The following is a 23246-nucleotide window of genomic DNA, read 5'->3' on the forward strand; positions in this document are numbered from 1 at the left end:
AAGATCATTTGATAGTCACCGCATCTGTCATATTCGTACCCCTTGAGCGGCTGTCCGCATTGTTCTCAATGCGTAACTATATTTCTCTTGGTGCATATCCCTCAGCCTGATACACTTTACTTATTTTCAAGGGCATCGTGTGCAATGTCTCAATACAACCGAACTAATACAGGTGTTTACAATACCTGCGGGCAGTTCGGCGGCACTCAAATAAATGCAACGTGCTTCAAGAGCTCGAGTAAAATAAATATATTTTCAACGCTTTAGAGAGTTACTCGACTGCAAGCGCCCTTCAGCAATTGTACGAGAGAGAGAAGGGTCGCGAAATAACAACAGGAGCTCACGCTCCCTTGCGTATACATTTGTCACTCGGCTTCCCTCATCCGTTCTGCTGGCTGTAAACAAGGATGATATCTACTGCACTTTACACAGCGGTCGCCTACAGAGATAATTACCGTGGCCACGGTGACATTGAACCCACACACACTCCATTCACTGCAGCACATTAAATATTGTTGCTGGATTCCGCGGCTTGCCTTACCCCGGCCTTCTGTGCTGTTCATGCGAAAGGCTCGCATTTTGGGATAGGCTCTGCGGACATCATAACACCAGCGTATCGTTTTCATAAGGTGTCTGTGCGGTGTCGTGGGTAGCTGTGTCTTGGAAGCCACGATGGTGAAAGTGTTCAAGATTCCCAATCAACAAGTAGTAAGTATATTTTTTCTTTCTCCGTGAATCGGCCTCTTTGCAGCAAACTAAAGGAGCGACTTTGAATTCGTCGATGTATTAAATGATGTGTCAAGTGACTAAGAGTCTACATAATGTTAAATGGTATGTTATTTATGCTGTCTGTTTTACTGGCGCACCTTTGTGTTACTTGCAAGATTGCTTAGCTAACTCTAACTAAGCGTTTATTTAGTGTGGCATGAACAACACATTGGATCCTCTCCAGCGTGGGCTATCGTTAAACAAGAGTAAGAGATATTGTTCACTTGCGTTTGTTTTGTGTAGTCCCCTGTGAGTATTGTGAGTATACAAATTAACCCCCGTAGACATCATAACGAAAATAGCATCATTTTTTTATAGGAAGACAGAAACGCTCAGCGGCGCGGTACTTAAGTATTCCCTTCACCATAAAGTGTCGGCGCTAACTGCTAACTTCTCTGCAGTATAATGACGACCACTTCATCTAACGCCATTTTCATTCTGTATAGGTATTTCTAGAAGGTGACTTAAAAATGAAAACACTGTCGTATTCAACGTGCGGTTATTTCGGGAGCTACAACAATAAAAACAGTGGTCACTGATAAGTGAAGTCGTTAGCACACTTAGGCACCTCCGTTCCTCACGTAAATGTGTCAGTAGCCAGACAGCCCTTTCGGAAACGCTTTTGCGGTGCTAGATTCCCTCTGTGCTGATTCAATCAGGTTAAGGCAGCGCAGTTATTGTCAGCACAACCTGTATCTTGCTATGACATAAAAAAGCCTTAAGCTACTGGTATCCTCTGCAAGAGCATATTAACGATGGTTCTTTTGCTTTGAGTATTGTGAAAGATTAGTTCATTGCAACTACTGACACATTTTCGGAAATAATGGCCGGTATTATGTAATCGTTCATTTGTCTCAATGGTTATCATTCATCAATCACGACTACCGTGATACCGGGGGTAGAGCGATGCTCTAACCACTGGTGAAGCCCGAGAAGGAACAATAATAGAATAGAATCACTATGCAGTATTACGACCCTTTTCTTATCTAAGACTGTTTCTTCATTGGACCACTCCGGATAACAATCGGTGTGACAACGAGATTATCGCCTTGGTGATTACCACTTTCACATGGCGCTTATGTCATAGAAGGTATCCAAATACCAGGACTATACTTTACAAAGAAAACCTATCCCTCCGATTCTATTATATTTTTCATCTGGTTTTGCCGCTGGAGCATTCCCGGCAATAGCGGTGGCCGGGTTCAGTGCGAGCAAATGATGAAGACCAAAAATAACTAATATAGATACGAAACGTAACAAAATACTGTACCAGCCGAGATTCACCGTAAATGAACTGCATAATAAAACCACTAAACCTTTGATTGTGTAGTGAAAAGGCGTAAACTAAAGCCGCCTTTATTGCGCGCCTCGTTTGAATGGCATCTTGTCATTTGCGCCTGCGAACGATGCGTTTTCAGGTGCCTTAACTAGATGGCGCCACCATACTGGCGGAGGATCGGATCGTTTGCGCCTGCTTTAAAGGGCATTTTTCCGGCGCTTGCGTGGCTCAGTGGTTGAGTCTCGGCGGGAACCGGGTACTTTTTTTCGCATTTCCAGCGACATTCGCTGGAAATGCGAAAATATTCATTTCCCCATTTCCATCCGCATTTCCAGCGATGATCGCCGGACGCCGTCGGCGGAGGCGGCGGCGGACAGCATCACGAACCGAAACGGCTATTGGAATGAGTCCATAACAGCTTACGCTGTAAAAAAAAAAAAAAAAAAACATTGTAGTTAGTCTAACTGCACTGTGGGAGCTTCCCCGGCTTCCGTTGTCAGGTCTTTAGTTCTAGAATCATGGGGCTGGCTCGTAGAATACCGGCTAAACATTGTGTACTCAGAACACTATGGCGCTTAAAAAGGCACACAAATAGCGAGCAGTAGTCAGTGCGGCATTACCAACTTCATTCAGTCACCACCACGGTTCCCGTTCTGCGCTTTCTTTATCTCCTTCCTCACCGGTACTCTTGTTTAAACTTGTCAGTATTCCCTCCTACATTCGGCGCAAGCAAATGTGGCTCTCTCTCTTTTTTTTTTTTTTTTTGTGGCAGGCACCTCTGCACAACCGCAGCGACTATAGATATTGCAATGTGGAACAGGAGTAGCCCTACTCTTTAGAGTCTGAGGTCATCGTCGACGTCTATCAGCCAATACGTTGGCTCTTGGCAATCGAGCCAACGTACTTGCAAGTCATGGAGTCATTCCCGGTAGCAGGAATGATTGAAAGAGCACTGGAGCATGACAGGAACCACAGAGGTTGTATAAACCATATCCAGGCCCTTATATTAAATCCGGCTTGCGGCGAACGCTAATAAACATGGCGCTCGAGACATTGCAGTTGAGAGCAGGCGACTGTTTATAGCGTAAGCAGTTCTGGGCTCATTCCAATAGCCGTTTCGGTTCGCGATGATGCCGCCGCTGGCGTTTGTCGGCGTAACCGCTATCGCCGGAAATGCAAAAAAAAGTACCCGCTCTCCGCCGGGATCGAGCCCAGGCCCGCTGCGTGGGAGTCGGACACTTTACCACTGAGCCACGCAAGCGCTTGTAATCAGGCAGAAGAAAAATTCCCCTTTATAGGCAGGCGCGCAGGTGCAGACGACCCGAGCCTCCGCCAGTATGGTGGCGCCTTCTAGTTAACGTGCCTGGAGACGCCGCGTGCGACGAGATGCGATTCAGAAGCGATGCGATTAAGATGAGGCGCGCAGTCAACGCTATCCCGATGTTAGATGTGCGCCACGTATTCTGGGTACCTCCTCGGTACACGTTACGTCGTCTCCTCGCAAGGTACGAACCGCTGCTGAAGAAGCGAATCGTAGAGCTACTACGTGCGCGCCTACAACCAGGCATCATCGGGCTCAGCAGAACTGCTGTGCAGAGAGCTTTACAAGCCTGCAGCTCGCCGTCGACGTCGACGCCGGGCGGACAGTTCAGATCGTTCTCGTCAAAATCGAGGCGAAGACACTTTGCCGCGAAGACCTTGTTGTGCGTGGTGCCGAAAATGGAGCTACTCTTGCGCCGCTCAACCAGCATACGCTGTGACTGTGCTGCGGGTGCCACGCAGGCCTGTGACTTTTTTTGTCACAGAATTATACCTTAGCAGCGCACTTTCCAAATGTGACATAATACCCAATCAGTTCAAATGTCTGCCATAAATTATGTCGTCATCGTCATCACCCTATATTTATGTATACTGCATGACGAAGGCCTCTCTCAGCGATCTCTAATGCCCCCTGTCTTGCGCTAGCTTATTCGAAATTGTGCCTGCAAATTTTTTTCATTTCATCACCATACCTAACTTTCTGCCATCCTGGACTGCGCTTGCCTTCCCGTAGCACCAATTCTGTAATTCTAGTAATTCACTGGTTATCTGCCCTACGCTCATTATATGGCCTTCCCAGCTACATTTTTTCTCTTTATGTCAACTAGAATATCGGTTGTATTAACGTATTAATGCATTGACGTGTATTTTGTATTACCGTGTTAACTAAGTACGTATCTGTATGACCCGCCGTGGTTGCTCAGTGGCTATGGTGTTGGGCTGCTGAGCACGAGGTCGCGGGATCGAATCCCGGCCACGGCGGCTGCATTTCGATGGGGGCGAAATGCGAAAACACCCGTGTACTTAGATTTAGGTGCACGTTAAAGAACCCCAGGTGGTCAAAATTTCCGGAGTCCCCCACTACGGCGTGCCTCATAATCAGAACTGGTTTTGGCACGTAAAACCCCATAATTTAATTTTAATTTTTAACGTATCTGTATGTAAATGTTCCATAATATAATAAAGTACTAACGTGTTAACACATTGCGGACACAAACCGAGGCCAGGCATGTTTTTTTGTGTTATTGCGTTTTATATTTTTTGAAATGCGAGTTCCGTGGTTATTACACGTTCACGGAAACGGTGCCCAAAGCACAGCAAAGTACACAGATGCTTCATGCAGCGCTGCTTTCATTTGCCTGAGAAAGATCTTCCATCAATAAATGCGTTAAATTATGTAGTTCTGCAGTAAACCTGACGATGATGCAGCCTCGGGATTCCAAACTGCTCGGCCCACCTTGAGCAATCGATGCCTCTATATGTGCACATGAAAATTCACATTAAAATTTGTAGCAGAGCATTCATTTGGCAAGTTTCAGTTTTTATAATTTTCATTAATGAGTATCGCCAGCTGATTAGACGAAGTGTTTCCGATTAGGTTAGATTTCTGTGTCTCAAAGAAAAAATTCTGGTTCCTAACGTTTTTCAAAAAAAATACAGTGTTTCACTTGCCAAAAACACGATCTGATTATGAGGCACGCCATAGTGGGGGACTCTGGAAATTTGGACCACCTGGGGTTCTTTAACGTGCACCTAAATCTAAGTATACGCGGGTGTTTTCGCATTTCGCCCCCATCGAAATGCGTCCGCCATGGCCGGGATTCGCGATCCCGCGACCTCGTGGTCAGCAGCCCAACACCATACCCACTGAGAAACCACGGTGGGCCCGAATTTTTTTTTCTCCACATCTTCAGGAAATTACTTTCCGCTTTCACATGAAACACCCAGTTTAGTAATATCTTAAAATTGAATTCAAAAGCTTTTGTTTTCGTCTTCAGTTATTCTGTGAACGCGCTGTATGAATCGCTTTAAGTTAGAAAAAATGCAAACATTTTGAGCCGACATATTTGTTCATATTAAACAACTCTCGTATAGCAAAAATCACTCGTGCCCTATAGGCGAAGTCTTTAGCGTATTGTGAGTAGCATGACTTGAGTTTTCTATTGCAGGCAGCGGTAATACATTTGCTTAGGATTGCTTTTAACAGTGCACTAAGAAAAGTGGATCTGGAACTTAGTTCAGAATAACTAGCTCTAATATTCACTCTCCCATCCTGAGTATGACATGATACTTCAAACCCACCAAAACTAGCGCACGAAGCAAATTCATAAACAATAGAATCAATGCCAATTACGCTGCATGTGCTCATAATTTCAGGGGAGCCATCCTTGAAGATTCCTTCGAGCAATGACTTTCTCGTCATGTTTCTGCGAGCCCGTAAATACAGGGTAGAAAAGGCCTTCCACGTGATAAAAAACTACTTCCGCGTACGACGAGATGTACCGGAGTTTTTTAACGACCTTGTCCCACAGAAAGTTCCCTTCAGGACAATTTGCCATGGCCACCAACTCTTGATGATATCGCCGGAACCAGGCGAGTGTGGCAGGAGCATTGGAGTCTTCAATATAGGTGAGTTCCCTTAACAGCAAAGCTCTATTCAAATCATTTCCTCCCTGTTACACACAAAAACAACGTGTCGCCGTAAAGTTAGCATGCTTTTTTATTATTTCACTCAAAGCAAAACCAGCGGCGTTAGGTAAGCCTCGCCTGCATACATGTCTAAAATTATTTTCTTGTAGACACCAAGAGAAGAAGAGAGATATAAAACTTTATTGTGTCCATGATGGGGTCTGGGGGCGGCGGGGGTTGGGAGACTAACCCCCAGGCCTCCCCTTCCTCAGACGGCGGCCAGCCTTTGCTTTCTGGCGGCGTCTTCGGCCATGCGAACGGCGCAGAGCTGCTCTTCTGGGTCCAAGCTGAGCAGTCGTAGTTATGATGCCTGTAGTGTAAGTGCGGTGGGTGTTGGTGGGTGAAGAAACGCTATAGCATGAGAGACTTTGTGTCCAAAACTGCTAAAGTGCAACACGGCTTCTTTCAAGCTCAAGTCTATTAGTTCGTAACATACAAATACATTAGCACAAAAGGAATGTGCAGTTGGAAATCCCGAAGTATTGATTGCCAAGGGGACCTCATAAGTAAAAGTTTGCTAGGGATAAGTACTGTAGTCAGCAAGCAGTACGGGATTGCTGAATGAGAAATAAATAACAATATTCAATGTCTACACAAATACTACACCAACAAACAACAATACAGGGTGATCATTTTCAAGTTTTATTGAATTTTTATAAATAACCTGTTTCTGATAACATAATTCTTGTCCTCGAGCTCGATTATTCAGAGAGGCGGACATTACTAGCACGGGAAATCAAAAACGTATTCAACTAATTAACAGAAATACACTAATTATATTTTCAAATTATTACTTTACTGCACATATTGCAATTTTCGAATTGTAGCGGGTGAGTTCGCAAAGCGTATCCACCTGCAATTATTTTCCAGAAAGATGCCAGTTTGGAGACATGTGCCATCAAACTTGCCGTAAACATGCAATGTTGTTCCACTTACGTTCTTAGCAAAACGCTCTTTTATTCATTGAAGCACGACAGCAACTAAAGTAATAAAGCTTGTTCCAAACTTCGCGAAATAATATTTCGAAATTGGTGCCATCCTGGAAATTAATTTCAAGTGGATACATCTTGCAAGCTCACCGGTTAGAATTCTTAAAATTGCAATATGTCACCGTAAAGTAATATATAATAAGTTTTTAGTGATTTTTTGGTAATTATTTGATTATGTGTTTTGATTTCTCGTGCTAGTTATGGCCACCTCCTCGTATAACCCAGCTCAAGGACTAGAATTAAGCTATCTGCCACAGCTGATTTCTAAAATCCCATAAAGCGTAATAATGATCACCCTGTGTATGCAGGCTGGTAAACTAAAGGAAACATAAGTAGGAGCCCAAAGATATAAACTGGTAAATTGTCCAGTTAGTAAAAATGGACAGGCGCTCCTTCATACATTTTTGATGTGTTATAAACAGAATAAATGACAATTCGTCAATAATGACTTGGTTCGAGTTATCAGCCCCTGTTTTCATGACACGAAGGTGCTACCCTATCTCGGGAAGGGCGAAACAGATAAAGCAATAACTATCCCGCGTGTTAAATTCCCTTCCTGGGGTTTCCCAGAGAGCCTCCTAGAGGGCACTGATTTCTAGTGCGGGTCGTGCTGAGTGGGAAACGTAATCACATAGCATTTTTAATATTTTGCGGGCTTTCGTTCTCAGCTGGTAATGTTAAGCGACAAATTGAACCTGATGTATTGTGAATAAAGACAGTAATTAACAAATGGAATAATTACTGGTAATTTTCGAATTGAATGTCATCAAAAAATATAACTGGCGGCTTATCAATTGGATTGTGAACAACATCCACTTGGTTTTATTCCCCTAAACTTACATATTTTTAATACTAACTTCACGCTAAGTGGGACACCCTTTAATTTTAATGATATAAGACGTTTGTGTCTGCATATGCAACTATACACAACATATATGATCCAAACTTATCATATTGTCACAAACGGTGATGAATATGTGAGTTTCTTCATCAAAACAGATACATTTCTTTGAAGGCAACTAATACTTGCGACAACTTCTGTTCCTTTCATTTTTCTATATTTGCTGGATTATGTAGTGTCAGTGCTTGCACGGTTGCATGCCTTATTTTTTTATTATAGCATCATCAACATCAGCCTATATTTATGTTCGCTGCAGGACAAAGGCCTCTCCCTGTGATCTCGAATTACCCCTGCCTTGCGCTAAATGATTCCAACTTGCGCCTATAAATTTCCTAACTTCATCACCCCACTAAGTTTTCTGCCATCCTCGATTGCACTTCCCTCCTCTTGGTATCCATTCTGTAACTCTAATGGTGCACCTGTTATCCATCCAACGCATTACATGCCCTGCCCAGCTCCATTTTTTCCGCCTAATGTCAACTAGAATATCGGCTATCCCAGTTTGTTCTCTGATCCACACCGCTCTTTTCCTGTCTCAACGTCAGGCCTAACATTTTTCCTTCCATCACTCTTTGTGCGGTCCTTAACTTGTTATCGTGCTTCTTTGCTAACCTCCAAGTTTCTGCCCCATATGTTAGCACCGGCAGAATACAATGATCGTACACTTTACTTTTCAACGACAGTGGTAAGCTCCCAGTCAGGATTTTGCAATGCCTGCCGTATGCACTCCAACCCAATTTTATTTTTCTGCATATTTCTTTCACATGATCAGGGTCCCCTGCGAGTAGTTGACCTAGATAAACGTACCCATTTACAGACTCTAGAGACTGACTGGTGATCCTGAATTCTTGTTCCCTTGCCAGGCTATTGAACATGTTTGTCTTCTGCATATTAATCTTAAACCCCACTCATACACTTTCTCGGTTAAGGTCCTCAATCATTTGCTGTAATTTGTCCCCATTGTTGCTGAATAGGACAATGTCATCTGCAAACCGAAGATTGCTGAGATATTCGCCGTTGAGCCTCACTCCGAAGCCTTCCCAGTCTAAGAGCTTGAATACTTCCTCTAAGCATTCAGTCAATAGCATTGGAGAGATTGTGTCTCCTGGACTGACCCCTTTCTTGACATGTATCTTTCTACTTTTCTTGTGGAGAACGGTTGCTGTGGAATCTTTCTAGATGTTTGCCAAGGTATTCACGTATGCTTCCTGTACTTTGTTGATTGCGCAATGCCTCTATGACTGCTCGTATCTCTACGGAATCAAATCACTTTTCATAATCTAGGACAGCCATATAGAGAGGCTGCTTGTACTCCGCTGATTTCTCAATTACCTGTCTGCTGACCTGGATATGATCCATCGCAGAATATCCCTTCCTGAAGCCAGCCTGTTCTCTTGGTTGGCTGTATTCAAGAGCTGCCCTGATTCTATTGGAAATTAACTTGGTAAATATTTTATACAATACTGAAAGCAAGCTAATGTGTCTATAATTCGTCAATTCTTCAACGTCTCCCTTCTCAGCGATGACTATAATGTTGGCTTTCTTACAGCTGACTGGTACACTTGAAGTCGTTAGGCATTGCGTATAAGGGGCTGCAAGTTTTTAAAGCATGATATCTCCTCCATCTTTGATTAAATCGACTGTTATTCCACCTTCTCCAGCAGCTTTTCCCCTGGCCATGTCTTTCAAGGCTCTTCTAACTTCATCACTAGTTATAGAAGGAGCCTCTGTATCCGGTTCATCACTACTTCGAATGAAACTAGCTTGGTTGCTCTGGGTACTGTAGCAAAAACGACGGGATTGGACCCGGACGTCTCACGGAATTTGGCCTCCAAAGTTTGCTTGGAAAGTTGGCGATCACAACTTTATGGTCTCGACAGAATTGCTTAGGCGTTATATCTGGCAATTACACGACAAAATCTGCAATTCTTCCTCAAGTGTCTTGTGGCTATGACAGCACAATCTCTGAATGGAATCAAGCAAACGTTCTGTAGCTCCACAAATCAACTATATTCTATGATGTTGTGTATGCTGTACCACTGTCGAATGTGCGCCACAGGCTGCTGGCTTACCTATAAGACTGACCGTTTCCTTACAGTCCCATTAATGCTCGGCTTTCAGCACAAAGCACAATTTAAGTCTTTGGACACTGATGTGCAGCAGTTGCTCCTTTTTTTAATCATATATCACGTGGCGTGCACCATCAACACGACAACATGCTTGTCATCCATTTTTCTTTTTTGCGGTAGAGAACTCCAAGGAAGTGTCCTTCAACAGCAGTGGACACTTCCCCAACTTTTTCTTTTTCAGAGCTTCCCGTTAGTCTGTACTTAAGGCAAAGAGCTAACCAAGTTGATGCGAGTCTGTTGACGTGTTTTCGGTGCAGAAAAAGTGGAAATACAAACATGAAGAAAAAAAATAATTTTGGCTTCTTTCCATCCTCTCTTGATAATTCCTGTTCACGTTTTTTCAGCGCCGTATACGTCAGAATACTTTAGCCCGAACTTTTCTTTTTTTTTACCTTTAAAGGAACATCTTTAGGTTCCGTCACACAACAATGATCACAACTGTCACTGACACGTTCATCTGTAAAGACTAGAGAGAGAGAAAGAAGAAAAATAAGAGCAGAAAGGTTAAAAAAGGAGACAAAATATGGTTTGCTACCTTACACTGCGGAAAGAGACAGTGGGAGGTTGAAAGAAAAAAAAAAGAGCGAGAGATAAGGAGTACAGCGACATGCTTCACCGCTGGTCACAATCACATCACTATATCAGTGTACAGTAGCACTTCTAGCACAACGAACACCAATTCAGACTGCATCCACATGAGCAGGTCTGTTCGCCTTAAACACTGTAACAAGGGCCTCGTTACCCTCTTCTGCGATGACTTATCAGATCGGCATTTTAAAATTATTTTCTCTGATGTCTGATGAATCGTCTGTGATGCAAGCGTGCTATCGCGATTGCGAGGGATCGTCTCTGTAAATTTCTGCGAGGACGGTCACACAGAACATGTTGAAGAGTGACTTCGCTACAACAGCTATCACAGGAGGCGTTGTCGGCCCATTTGATTAGAAAAGCAAAATACTTCGTTAAAGCCACTCCGAGCCATACCCGACAAAGCCGAGTAGCCTCGCGTCGGCAGAGTCCTGCTGGGATGCGAATGAGTAGAGAAGAGTCAGGTTGTGCTGCTGGTTGCCTTGAAAACTTGGGGTATCCACGCGGAGAACGTGATCTCCCGTGCGAGCACTCAAAGTTTTCTGATAATGGTATATTCTCCTCTTTGCTGCACTGAAGAGCCGACCGAGCAGAATTATCGGCGGGTTGCTTACCTATCAAGCCGCAGTGACTTGGAAGCAACTGAAATGCCAAGTGGTTTCCTTTCTCGGCCATGGCATGGATTAGCTCACTGTTAAGTCTAGTTTTTCCTAAACCCACGTGGTTGGAATTGCCCCCTTTTCCTTATAATTTGCCAAGGTCAGATATGGCCACTGAAGCCGCATAACTGTGACATCGTTGGTCCTTAAATATACAATGACCAGCCGTGCAGCATTGCGGGAAGCTTTCAATTTGTTGAGAAGGCAATTTGGTGCGTGTGTGTGCTTGTGTGTGCGTGTGCGTGTGCGTGTGCGTGTGCGCGTGCATGCGTGCGTGCGTGCGTGCGTGCGTGTGTGTGTGTGTCAAATGTCTCTAAGGACCGTTCAATGCCCTGCAGATATCATTACGTCATTGTAGTGCAAGTGCAATCCATATAACCGCTCTTTCCACTCTCCCTCCAGGTGCTTGGAACCCTCACATCTGTAGCCTTGTGGACTTTGCCAGAGCAGTGCTTCTGTTGACCGGCAGCTGGCTCCTTGAAGATGTTCCATCGATATGTGGGGTCGTCTGCGTCTTGGACATGAGGGGACTAAACATCCATCATCTGACGCATCTCACACCACCATTCCTGATGAAAGTTGCTAACATTACGCAGGTCCGTTTTCATAACATAATATGCCTTTATTGTCAGTAAGGGGACTGTAAACGTGACCACAATTTCTTTTCTTATTCTTATCACATATAAGGAATAAGGATTATAAACAGGGATAAGGTGCCTCAGAAAGGCTCCTCTTTCTGAGGCACCTTATCCCTGTTTATTATCCTTATTCCTCGTGTGCTACTTCATTAGTCAGCCATCTTTTTTGTTTTTGCTTATCACATATAGTCATTCAACGCTGACTTTTTATGCAACCAATAGTTTGCTGGTGCGACGGCGAATAGGAAGTGTCTATGAACACTTCTGTTTCTCGTATTGTCCTATGAAAGCCCAATGTTATGCATACTTAATTTCGACCCGACAAAATGCCTTGAAAAAGCAAACACTTCGAAACGCGTAGAAAACAAACTTATTAATGGTTGGTACGGGTTGGCCTCTAGGCTGAAAGAAAAGAAATATATTAAGCTTTGTAGCTGCTCAAAACTACACGATATACAACCTTCACTAAATAGGAATAGTGGTGGCGGTGCACTTCAATAATGTTACAATTCTGAATACCCAGATACGAGGGTCATACTTAAATTAACGAGCCACAACTTCTCACGAATGATTGTGCTTCCTCACTGAAAAAAAAATGTGTCTTTATTTTTCACTTTTGTTCATTTTTTTAATCATAGTCTCCGTTTTTCTGCGTTTGTTTTTCCCACAGATCGAGCAGCATAAAAATTCCTTTCCGATAGCACTCCGTTCCGTCTTTGTTAAGATAGTGAAGCAATGCTGCACACATAGCCTTTGATGTCTCGTAACAATGGCCTCTATTTTGGTAGAGTTAGAGGTGGGTGGCGGAAGCACTTCCCTTCTTATTGTTTCAATTCTCTACACTTTTAAAGAAGTGGATGGGCGCGCATTGTCGTGCTGCAACATTAGTTTTCTTGTAGTCGCCCATCGCGCAATAAGCGATGGAGCTTCTGCAGTGTTTCAAGGTGTAGAGTAACACTAAAATTTCCGTGACGTAAGCTTTCAATGACCAGAACTGCACTGTGCCTCATTTAAACCATTCTTGCTATTTCGTCTCTCGTTACTTACTTGTCTTCTTTAATGAAGGGCGTCAACGGTCTCCGGGTTGGATTCAGTAGCGGCTGTCCGGAGGGCGACCATTCCGAGGCGGATGTTCAACGCTTTTCTGGCCAACTTTAATATGTTTGATCCACTTCCGTACACTGCTCGAGCTCGTTCACGTGTCACCATACTCTAGATATAGCCCCTTGTGAATTTCTGCAGCTGAAGTTCGCTCTTTAACCAGTCATTCTTTCACCGCACATTGTAAAAACGAGACGTCACTTGCTGTCATTTTGCTTCGCGTGCTGGTGGCTAGATTTTGGAACCTGTTGATACCAAACTATCATCCCCGACTGCAGAAAAAATAAAGACAAGTAACACCAAATCAACTCTTGTGAGCTTTCAGACGTGCGTGCAAAAATTGTTGATCAATAGTTTTAGTACGACCCTCACCAAAATTTAATACCAAGATTTATTCAATAGATTTGATTTCAGTGAGAGGCTTAATGTTTATTACTCGAGTAACACTCACAATTCTGCAATTGTGAGCATTTACTCACCGGGGACCCTGATCATAAAGAAGAATAAACATGCGTTGGAGTGCATATGGCAGACATTGCCAAATCCAAACAAGTTGCTTATCACTGCCGTTGAAAAGAAATATGCATAATCATGGCATCCTACCACTGCTACCATATTGGGCAGAAATTTGGAGGTTAACAATGAAGTTCGAGAAGAAGTTAAGGACAGTGCAGGCATGATATTAAGAGACAGGAAGAGAGTGGTGTGGATCAGAGAGCAAACGGGGATAGTCGATATTCTAGTTGACATTAAGAGAAAGAAATGGAGCTGGGCAGGCCATGTAATGCGTAGGATGGATCACCGATGGTCCATTAGGGTTACGGAATGGGTGCCAAGGAAAGGGAAGTGCAGTCGAAGATGCCAGAAAATTAGGTGGGGTGATGAAATTCGGACACCTGCATGCGCAAGTTGGAATCAGCTAGCGCACGAATTGGGTTACTGGAGATCTCTGGGAGACTCTGGAAGACTCTGGGAGTGGACATTAAAAAAAACAGGCTGTTGATGATGATAAGGATGACTTCAGCAACGAAATCAAATCATCGGGGTGAACACCCCAAATAACACACGGACTATGATAAACGCCGCATTCTGTTTCTCCCGACTACTTCTACCGAGACAGAAAGGAACGAGCCCTTTTGCATTCCGACCTCGCCAGGGTGTTGCCGCTGTGGCAAGGAATTGAATCCATGACCTCGTTCTCTAGCAGTATAACGCCATATTGACTCAGCCATCTTGGTGGGTTTCGTAATTGCGTAACTGAAGCCGGTTATTTTGAAGTCACTTAGCAGTAGTATACACTTAGCAGAAATCTTGATATGAGCACTTGTCGAACTTGTGGTGAAATGCATTCGAATGTCAGTTCACATTTTAACCAAAACGTTCCTACTGTGAACGCTGGTATGAAACTCAGTAAATCATCTGTTCATTTTATGATCTAGTTTAATGACAAATATTTCAAACCCAGTGGTAGTATCAGAATTCCGGCTACACAGGCGTACCCCGAGCACTGACTGGCTTCAATATTGAAACTGCAAAATGTTCCCTAAAGCGATTGTGAAGTGAATTAACATATTTTAGTTAAATATTAATCCGTATTTAATTGTCACTCTGTTACTTAGGTCCACAGCTTCTTGCAATACATTTCCCCCCAAAAAAGATACTAAGCTCATTGCATTGTCTTAAGGAATTGAAGCTCTTCCAATTGGAGCAGTTGATATAGCCACAATTCTTGTTCTGTACCGTTCACATTCATCACTCTGCTCACATAATTGCAAGCAATAAATACTTTTTTCTGATAAATAGTGGCCGCTTCTACAAATATGCAGGAGTGACCTCATGAGGAAACTATAATAGGTTCATTAACAAGCATGCACCCACTCTAGGCTATCAGGCTTTATCAGAGGTGGTCATAGCGCTAGAAGACACGGGCAGGAACGAGAGAACAGGACGAGCGCTAACTTTCAACTGAGTGTTTTTATCAGGGTTTTACTCGGGAGAGGCCACTTCTGTTCCATTTAAGCTTAAGATTCGGGTGGGAAATTCTTCATAGGAACCTATAACAAACAACAACGTCTCAATCAAAAAGCATTCACTTGTCTCCTTGGATATTAGTAAAGAAAGAATCCCTCCGTCATGAACCGTTATTTGTGCGGCCATAAGCGTCGGTGGTGCACTCAAGACCTAAACAAACGTCCCGCAAGTGCAGTTCTGAGAGATTAGCACGATGACTTCACACCATCGAAAGTTGAAGCTCAGGGTGTGCGAATCTAAAGCCACCTACAGTCATTTTAAATATCAATCGTTTCCTCGCTGTGTAAGCTATTTACGGTGCTCCGTTGCTGTCCACAATGTGTAATGATTTATTTTTTTGAAACTGTAGCTGTTGATGGCATGCAGCAGCGCTGTTCAAAAAGAGTGATGCCGTACGGCGATGCAAAAAGGCATGTCCTTGGCCTGATAACTTGTTTATAGAAAATGAAAGGTCAACTGCATCAAAAATTTGGCACTGCGTAAAATGCATTGTTTAAGATAATGTACACACTAGGGAAAATTGCACCCGTAAGGGCGTCTTGTCGTGTCTACAACTCACCGTCTTACACCCATAGAAAACGGTGTTTAGGGCAGCTAAAATGCCAATTTTAACAGGTGACTTTTTGCACCCTTTCCCCCAAAGCGTTTTTTTTTTCGAAATTCACAATACGTATTATTATTCAGGGATAGCTTTTGGTGTATCACTATCCTAGTGTTTCAGACGTCCGCCGAAGTAATCCCGAAGTGATTTGCGAGGCGTTTACAAAACAAATTGGCAAAAAAAGAAAGAAAGCGCAGCCTGGGTTCGAAGTGCGGACCTACACATAGTCCGTCGGAAGTGTTACCCCTCAAGCAATCCTTTTTCTTTTTTCGTTATTGCCTGTTTCTCACATACACACGCGAACACATCATCAAAGCATCAGTTCACATAACAAGTGCGCCAGAAAATACGGTAGACGTATAAGTGTTGCCGTAATCATGTTAAAACCATCGAGGTGTTCTCAAAGATTCTAATCTTGACAAGCATTCCGGACTGCATTCTTGCCTTTTTGCACCTACAAGAAGGTGTTCTTGCTTTGCTTTAACCAGCCATATAGCAACCAGCCAAACGGGAGTGCCATCAGCTATGAAAGCCAATGAGTATTATTCAGTCGAAAGGAACCCCATCCTCATTTTTGATCGTTAGATATTTAATGCTTTGGAGATCTAGCGGGAATTCTTTCTGAAACTTCGTTTGTAAACATCCCCAAAATGTACACCTTTCCAACACTGTAAGGAAACATGCTCTATTGTTCCCGAATGTTTGCAGACCACTCTGCCGACGCAACCGCCGTGAATATTACAGCGCCTAAAGTGCAGTAGCACCTGCAGCTGTTCTGATAGGCTGATGCCACATTCGTCTGGGCTTTAGTTTATTGGTATATTAACAAGAAGGTGAAACAATTTAAGCGAAGCTTGCAGTAAGGTGTGAGACGCAGGAAGAGGAGAAGAGGACAAAGTAGTTGTGTCTTTCCACTAGTCGACATAGGCGTGCCACATCCGCAATAATAGCGATATTCTTAGTGGAAGAGAATTGCTCCGCATGCACCTGGGAATGTTTATTCTAACCTATACGGCATGAAACAGTGCAAGACTTACTGCGCATAATATGGCGCTCGCCCCGGTGCTACAGCAGAAACAACATGCGCCTGAAGAACTATGATTGGCTGACGTTGGCTGCTGATTAATAAAACAACACCGAGCTGAAACTTCTTGAACAAGACTAGTGGTAAAAACCGAGAGGAAGGGTGGGAAATAAAAAAAAAAGCTATGCCTTTTCACTTCACCACTAGAGACGTCACGTAGATGAAGTCGTAGGTTGGCATTCATAGCCTAATGTGTCCGCATGACGTGATCGAACAATTATATGGCGCAAACGACTGGGACATATACGCCTCAAGACTTTTTACTTGCTTGAAATATTCTAGCGTCTGAGTACCCTTAAATTCTACAAGGTGTACATTTCCCACTAAACACCCTTTCAGCACCCTGGAATTAATTGACGGGTGCGCCAATGGCGTTCTGCTAACGAGCGCATCCACGTTAGAAATTTTCAAAGAAAGTAAGGGCGCGTATAGGGTGTCTCGACATCTAATTCACCCTCGAGGATGTAATTTTTTCCGAATGTGTATAGATATCGAGGAGCTTCTGCGCTAAAATGGACGTTTGCAATACGAGTGGCGAAACCACGAAAAGCTCTGAAGATCTGCTCTTTATGACAATAGGGCTGAAAAAAATAAAACACCGCCATTACTGCTCACCGAACGTCACTTATTACATAGGGCGTGGCTTCTCGGCACGACCTTCAAGAATGCAACTGCGCACACGTGCAAGCTCCGAGGCCCCGCTGCTGCAAAGCGTAGATACCACGGCGGCTGGGGGAGGGGGTGCCGCGGCGAGCCTTCTCAGCGTTGAGACGCGCGTGCTTGTGCTTCCCCAGACGCGGCGGCGCGAGCCGGACCGTGCGCCCAGCGCCTGCAGAGAGCTGGGACTTACGGCACAACGCCACCACAAGGTGCACGCATCCTCTTCTCAGGTGTTAACAAAGGTTGCTTAAACAATAATAATAAAGCACAATTACGAGCTCTGTGGCCTTGCTAAGATTGCGTAAGTGGTAGTATATTGCACATTTATACCAAATTTAACCAAAGTGAAACTCTGTTGCAGTTGGCCTTTAAATCAATTGTTTCCTCATATATATGAGATCATGGGGGAGTGCTAGCTGATTCCAACTAGCGCCCTCAAATTTCCTAACTTCATCAGCCCACGGAAGAAAACTAGGTGGGGTGATGAAGTTAGGACATTTGCAGACGCAAGTTGGAATCAGCTAGCGCAAGACAGGGGTAATTGGAGATCGCAGGGAGAAGCCTTCGTCCTGCAGGGGACATAAATATAGGCTGATGATGATGAAATATGAGGTATTTTCTAGAATATATCAGAGCTAATGTGTGTCATCTTCACTCGCAACCCACCACTGAAAATTTCTCGATAGTAAGCCCTTTAATATGAATGCATTATTCGCACATGCAGGCCAACAAGTTCCCTGACGCCAGTGTTCGTTCTCGTTTAGCGTGCTTTGTGGTGATCGTTTTCTCCCATCAGTACTAAATGAAACTGATCACTTTCTAAACTACATTTCCGCAGGACTGCTGGCCCGTGAGGATAAAGGCTGTCTACGTAATAAACCATCCGAAAATTTTTGAAATCCTCTTTGCCACGATCAAGCCGTTCCTGCGCAGTAAGTTGCTTAGCAGAGTGAGTATAGCCTGTCGTTTGTTCCATCTATGTTAACTCTGCGGTGTACGTGCGCGTGTGTACGTATACGTGTGTATCTGAGACTCGCCCCAAGCTTCCTTGGAACCACCTTTGCCGTCCAAGTCCCGAAGTTCACCACTTCGAGGGTGTTGTCCGCAAAAGTTTAACCATTTATCCAAAGCAAGCTCATAGGCTCATTCGAATTCAGTCAATGTTAGCTGCATCTACATAGTTTTTTCATCAACTACGCCAAATGTAGTCTTCACTAAAAAAAAGACACCTTTCTCACAAACGTAGTACCTGCGTTACAGAGGCTGATGATTATGATTATGATGATGATGACGAACGGCGAGGCGACGAATAGTTACGTAGCCCGCTTCAGCTAATCAAGTTTTACTGCATCTATTAGAGCATTCATTGTGCAATCCATGCCGTCTTGATGCGTGAGCGTGTGCACCACCTCCTCCTCCTCTCCAGCAAGCGCTTCTTGGGAAATCGCTCAGCATCCTCATAACGCTGAATGCAGCCAAGCTGCTCCAGAGGAATGCTACGCCATTACGAAAAGGCTCTGTGAACGCAACAGTTCTATCCTTGAACTATATAAATAAAAAAAAAACATTATGGAGTTTTACGTGCCAAAACCACGATCTGATCATGAGGCACGCCGTATTGTGGGACTCCGGAATAATTTGGACCACCTACGCTACATTAACGTGCTTCCCCCCATCGAAATGCAGCGCAACTCCATAGCCACTAAGCAACCACGGCGGGTTGCTTAGCCGAGAGGTCACCCTGAGCTAGTGCATTCTAGTCTGCAGCCCTTCACAGGGGGACAGTGAACGGGGACGTAAAAGCGTGATAAGGGATGATGATGATGTAGAAGAGGGATTCACAATGGTGAAGAAAAGTTCATTATTCTGATCATCAAAAAAAATGTCACAGTTTCGCCCTAAGGGCGAAGCAATGAATGCGATAGCAACACAGCAATGTCATACGAAGTAAGGTGAGCGGCTTTGGTAGCAATTTGAATTGTAGTAAACATGAGCTGATTATGTGACTGAACTTTGTGTCCCCTTTTTCTGAGTGGACTTTCACTTTTAGTGTGACGTTAGTGTACTTATGTGACTGGATTTTGTGACTTTGCGCCTTCGTGACTGAACTTTGTGTTGCTGTGTTTCTGAGTTGACTTTCAGTATTAGTGTGGTATTAGTGCACTTATGTGACTGGACTTTGTGTTATTGTGATTTGGAGTTGATATTTAATTTTAATGCGTGTAGGTTCATTCTTTCTTTCTTTTTTTTCATACCTCTATGTGAAAAGGAGTAGCCAGCGCCAATTAAAGGCGCCAACATCTCCTAAAAACCACATAACTAAAAAAAAGCTGATTAAGTAAGCAGGTGTGCTGCGGCGTAAGTAGACCGACATGAAGAGAGACTCGATGACCACGAGAAGGCGCGTGTGAAACGGTGGTGTTGATGAGAAGCGCTTCCCGTGGGCAGCGCGTGCGAAGGGACACACCTGTAGCGCTGCACTGCCGATCCGGGCAGCATTGCATGTGTAGCGTACGTTGGAAAATGTGGCTCGACTATTACTAACTGAATGAACAAGCGTGGTGTGAGCGCGCACAAACAAACATGAATAGATCACACTGAATGACTGCAGACAACGACTGTCAAAACGCTGGCAGCAAGCGCATACGCCGCAGCGGCGAAGGTACGTGCGGTCTATCGCTTCAACGGAAACTGAGCGGCGAATGCACGGCGCATAACGGTCAGAGCCGTGTGGAGATAAGAGACGGTGCGGGCGAGCGACGAGCGCGGTTGTTGGCAGAGTAGAAGTGCGCCCCCCCCCCCCCCCCCCCCCGCTCCCTCCGGCGCTGGCTTCCCGCTTCCTTGCTTGCACGTGGGAGATTGAGTGCGTTCGCTCTCCGTGATAGCGCGCGTCCCCGCACGCTTCCGCTCGGGCATATATACGACGCGCGGCGAAGATTTTATCTATAGGGAACCTCACGGCGACGCTGACGGCAGAAATCCGGTGAAGTGTCCATATAATTGCTATCGCAATAAAATGGCCAAGAAATGCCATCCGGCTTTCAGAGCTTGCAGTCTATGAAATTCTGACGGTGACGTATGGGAAAATCTGTGAATAAAAATTATTTCTTCCCCTTCCCATTGGCGCAGAATCTACATTGACTACGGTAATTCAGTTGTCGATCAAGTATGCTCAAATGTTTCAGGGTTGGTCCTTGGACTCTTATTTGCGTCACCACCGTAGTACTGTGTGCTCGAGCTTTGTTCGAACATAACTTTTTATCACCTGAAAGACTTACCACCATCCGTACACTTTATGTTGATGTCAAGAAGAGGCGGAAACTACCTGCACGATAAATCCCAGTAACCAGGTGCCTAAATAAAATAGTGCAATAATTAACGTTTTATTGCGATAGCGATTACACGCACACGCGAAACGCGTGCGTGCCGGTGGCGCCGCCGTGCTGTCACGATATCGGCGGCGCAAGTGCGGTCTGCGCACGGTAGGATAAAAGGTATTCAAAGACGCGAGACACACGCAGTGCGTTTGGCTTCAAAATCGACTAAGTCAAGTGGAACACCGCTCCGCTCAAAAGAAGCAGCGCTCTGCCCACCCCTTCTGACATGAGCGTTATGCGGACGTGCTCACTAAAGGGTAGCAGAAGAGAGCGCCTCCTCCTATTTACAATCACTCTCTCGCACAAACACAGTCTTTTTAACTGACCAGATGTGTACATACCCCATTGGTGTGCATACAACTAGCGGTCCGGGAGTTACAGATAGTACACTTCGAGTCACAAACTCTGGCGGTTGTCCTTTTGTCCCGCAACAGGCACCATTGATGTGCGACGCCTGCAACGCCGGTGACAGCACTCCTCGTAAGGCCAGCGTTGTGAGACGCCAAAACGCTGCAAGGGCACTATTTCTGCTGCACAGTCGCCATCGCGTAATCTTAAGCACCATCTGAGGAAATTCAGCGAAACGCTCAACTTTGCTGTAGCTTCCAATGATTCGCGGCTGAAATGGCCAAATTTTCGTAATGAATTACTTGCGGACACATTAAAAGTGGGGTATCAAAGATTATCAGTAGTGAAGTCATGTCTGCTTAGCAAGACTTATGTCACTTTCAAGATACCCCTCCTTAAATTGTTTTACGATAGTTTTGGCCATTCTATTTCAAATTTTCTCAAAATCATCCCTCTAGCTGCTCGCGACAGTCTTGCTCCAGACCGCCAACACATTTTGGCCAATATTGGGGCCCGATATATCGAAAGTGATGCTATAGCCTTAAGATTTATGGTAAGAAAAGGTGAATTCAGTAAAGGTCGGCTTTAATTTTGCAACAGGAAGTATGCCGTGGAGCAGTGGCGTAGCCAGAAATTTTTTTCGGGGGGGGGGGGGGGGGGGGGCTCAGGTTGCAGCGCGGCCTCCCCCTTATAGGATTTGTCGAGGGATCAAAACAACGAATAATAACTGCATTACCAGTGCCATTGTATATTAGATGCTGCAAACGAATTATTGAACGCTGCGCACTGTCAAGTAAAATATGTATTTTTTTCATAAAAGAATATATTTCGTATATCCCAAAAATTGTGGTAGAAATAACTGATCTTTTCTGTCTATTTAATAAGTAAAGAAAATATCACACGAACTTTAGAACAATATCAGTTCGAAACCAGCAAAGCAGTGCATGCAGGTGATATGAAAAACGTAAAGGCCATGAAATGAACAAGTTGACGACAAATGTTATTATGAATCTTTGTCATTCAAGAACTTTGTTTACATTTTTGTACATATTCAATGGCCAGGAAAAAACCTCAATGACACTGCCCTTCGTTGCAATAGATTGCGCAGGAGCAGCTGTTACCGGTCGTGTATTGTAATTACATCGAGATTATAGTCGCAACAGTGAGTACAATTAAAAGCAGGAGTTCTGCAAAATATACATTAGAAATGCGAAGATCGAATGGAATATACAAATGCGAAGACACAACTTCATAAAGGGTAATAAATAGTCGCTGGAAACAAAGTTCACTGCTTGTATACACAAACCCTCGCAACGAGACATGTAAATATACGTATATAAGTCTTCAATAATTCTACGTATTTAAGCAAACGTCACTGTATGTAATGCGTCAAACATGACAAATAAATATGCTGCGCAGTCACAGATGCACAGAAAGACAGACTATCCAGGCTATAACAAGACTATGATCGCAGAAATCGTGATATTGCTACACGCGTGTGGTATTTGGTTGTTTGAACGAGGCGCGCGGGCGCCTAGACGAAGAAGACGAACTGCTCTGGGCTCTCGAGCTATCGGCTGATCTGGCCAGCGCTGCAGCTATCTTTTGTAAATATACTTGTAAATAGTCTCCTGTCCTTAATTCTTCGTTCGCGTAACATTTTGGTGGAGCGTGCCGTTCCCCGTCCTCACCACGGAGCTCCGCAGCGGCCGCACCGTCCAGCTTTCCGCCATGGCTCCCGGTGACAACTCGTCTGCTGCTACTACTGCAACTCCAACCGCAACGTACGTCACGGTTGCCACTCCCCGCGATCCTGGCTTATTCTCCGGCCAAGATAATGTTGACGTTGATGACTGGCTACGCATGTATGAGCTTGTTAGCCGCAACAACCACTGGGACCCCACCATAATGCTAGCTAATGTCCTCTTCTACTTGGGCGGAACACCTCGTGTCTGGTTCCGGACACACGAGGAGGAGATCTCTAGCTGGGACGCTTTCAAGGAGAAGCTCCGCGACCTCCGTCCGCGTCGCCAATGGCGCCACTGTTGCCGTCTGTGGTATGTGCACTGCTCGCGTAGGATTGCT

At 44.5% G+C, this 23246-nt stretch overlaps 2 protein-coding genes across 3 annotated transcripts in view; both read left to right on the plus strand.

Annotated features, from left to right (window-relative positions):
• LOC119450583 (alpha-tocopherol transfer protein-like) overlaps nucleotides 1–23246 on the plus strand; it is a 134257-nt gene that overhangs the window by 40679 nt on the left and 70332 nt on the right. The window contains exon 1 of one of the 2 annotated variants that reach the window (XM_049665995.1): nucleotides 274–708. The exons of the other annotated variant lie outside the window; for it this stretch is intronic. Within the exon in view, the coding sequence (XP_049521952.1) occupies nucleotides 673–708 (36 nt within the window). The 5' untranslated portion in view covers nucleotides 274–672. Of the gene's footprint in view, nucleotides 1–273; nucleotides 709–23246 lie in introns of those variants that run through there. 2 annotated transcript variants of the gene reach the window in all.
• The window catches only part of LOC119450582 (alpha-tocopherol transfer protein-like), a 104145-nt gene that overhangs the window by 40646 nt on the left and 40253 nt on the right, over nucleotides 1–23246 (plus strand). The gene's annotated exons all lie outside the window — the stretch shown is intronic.

The sequence above is a fragment of the Dermacentor silvarum genome, chromosome 4 (genome assembly GCF_013339745.2).
Source record: "Dermacentor silvarum isolate Dsil-2018 chromosome 4, BIME_Dsil_1.4, whole genome shotgun sequence".
NCBI lineage: Eukaryota > Metazoa > Arthropoda > Arachnida > Ixodida > Ixodidae > Dermacentor > Dermacentor silvarum.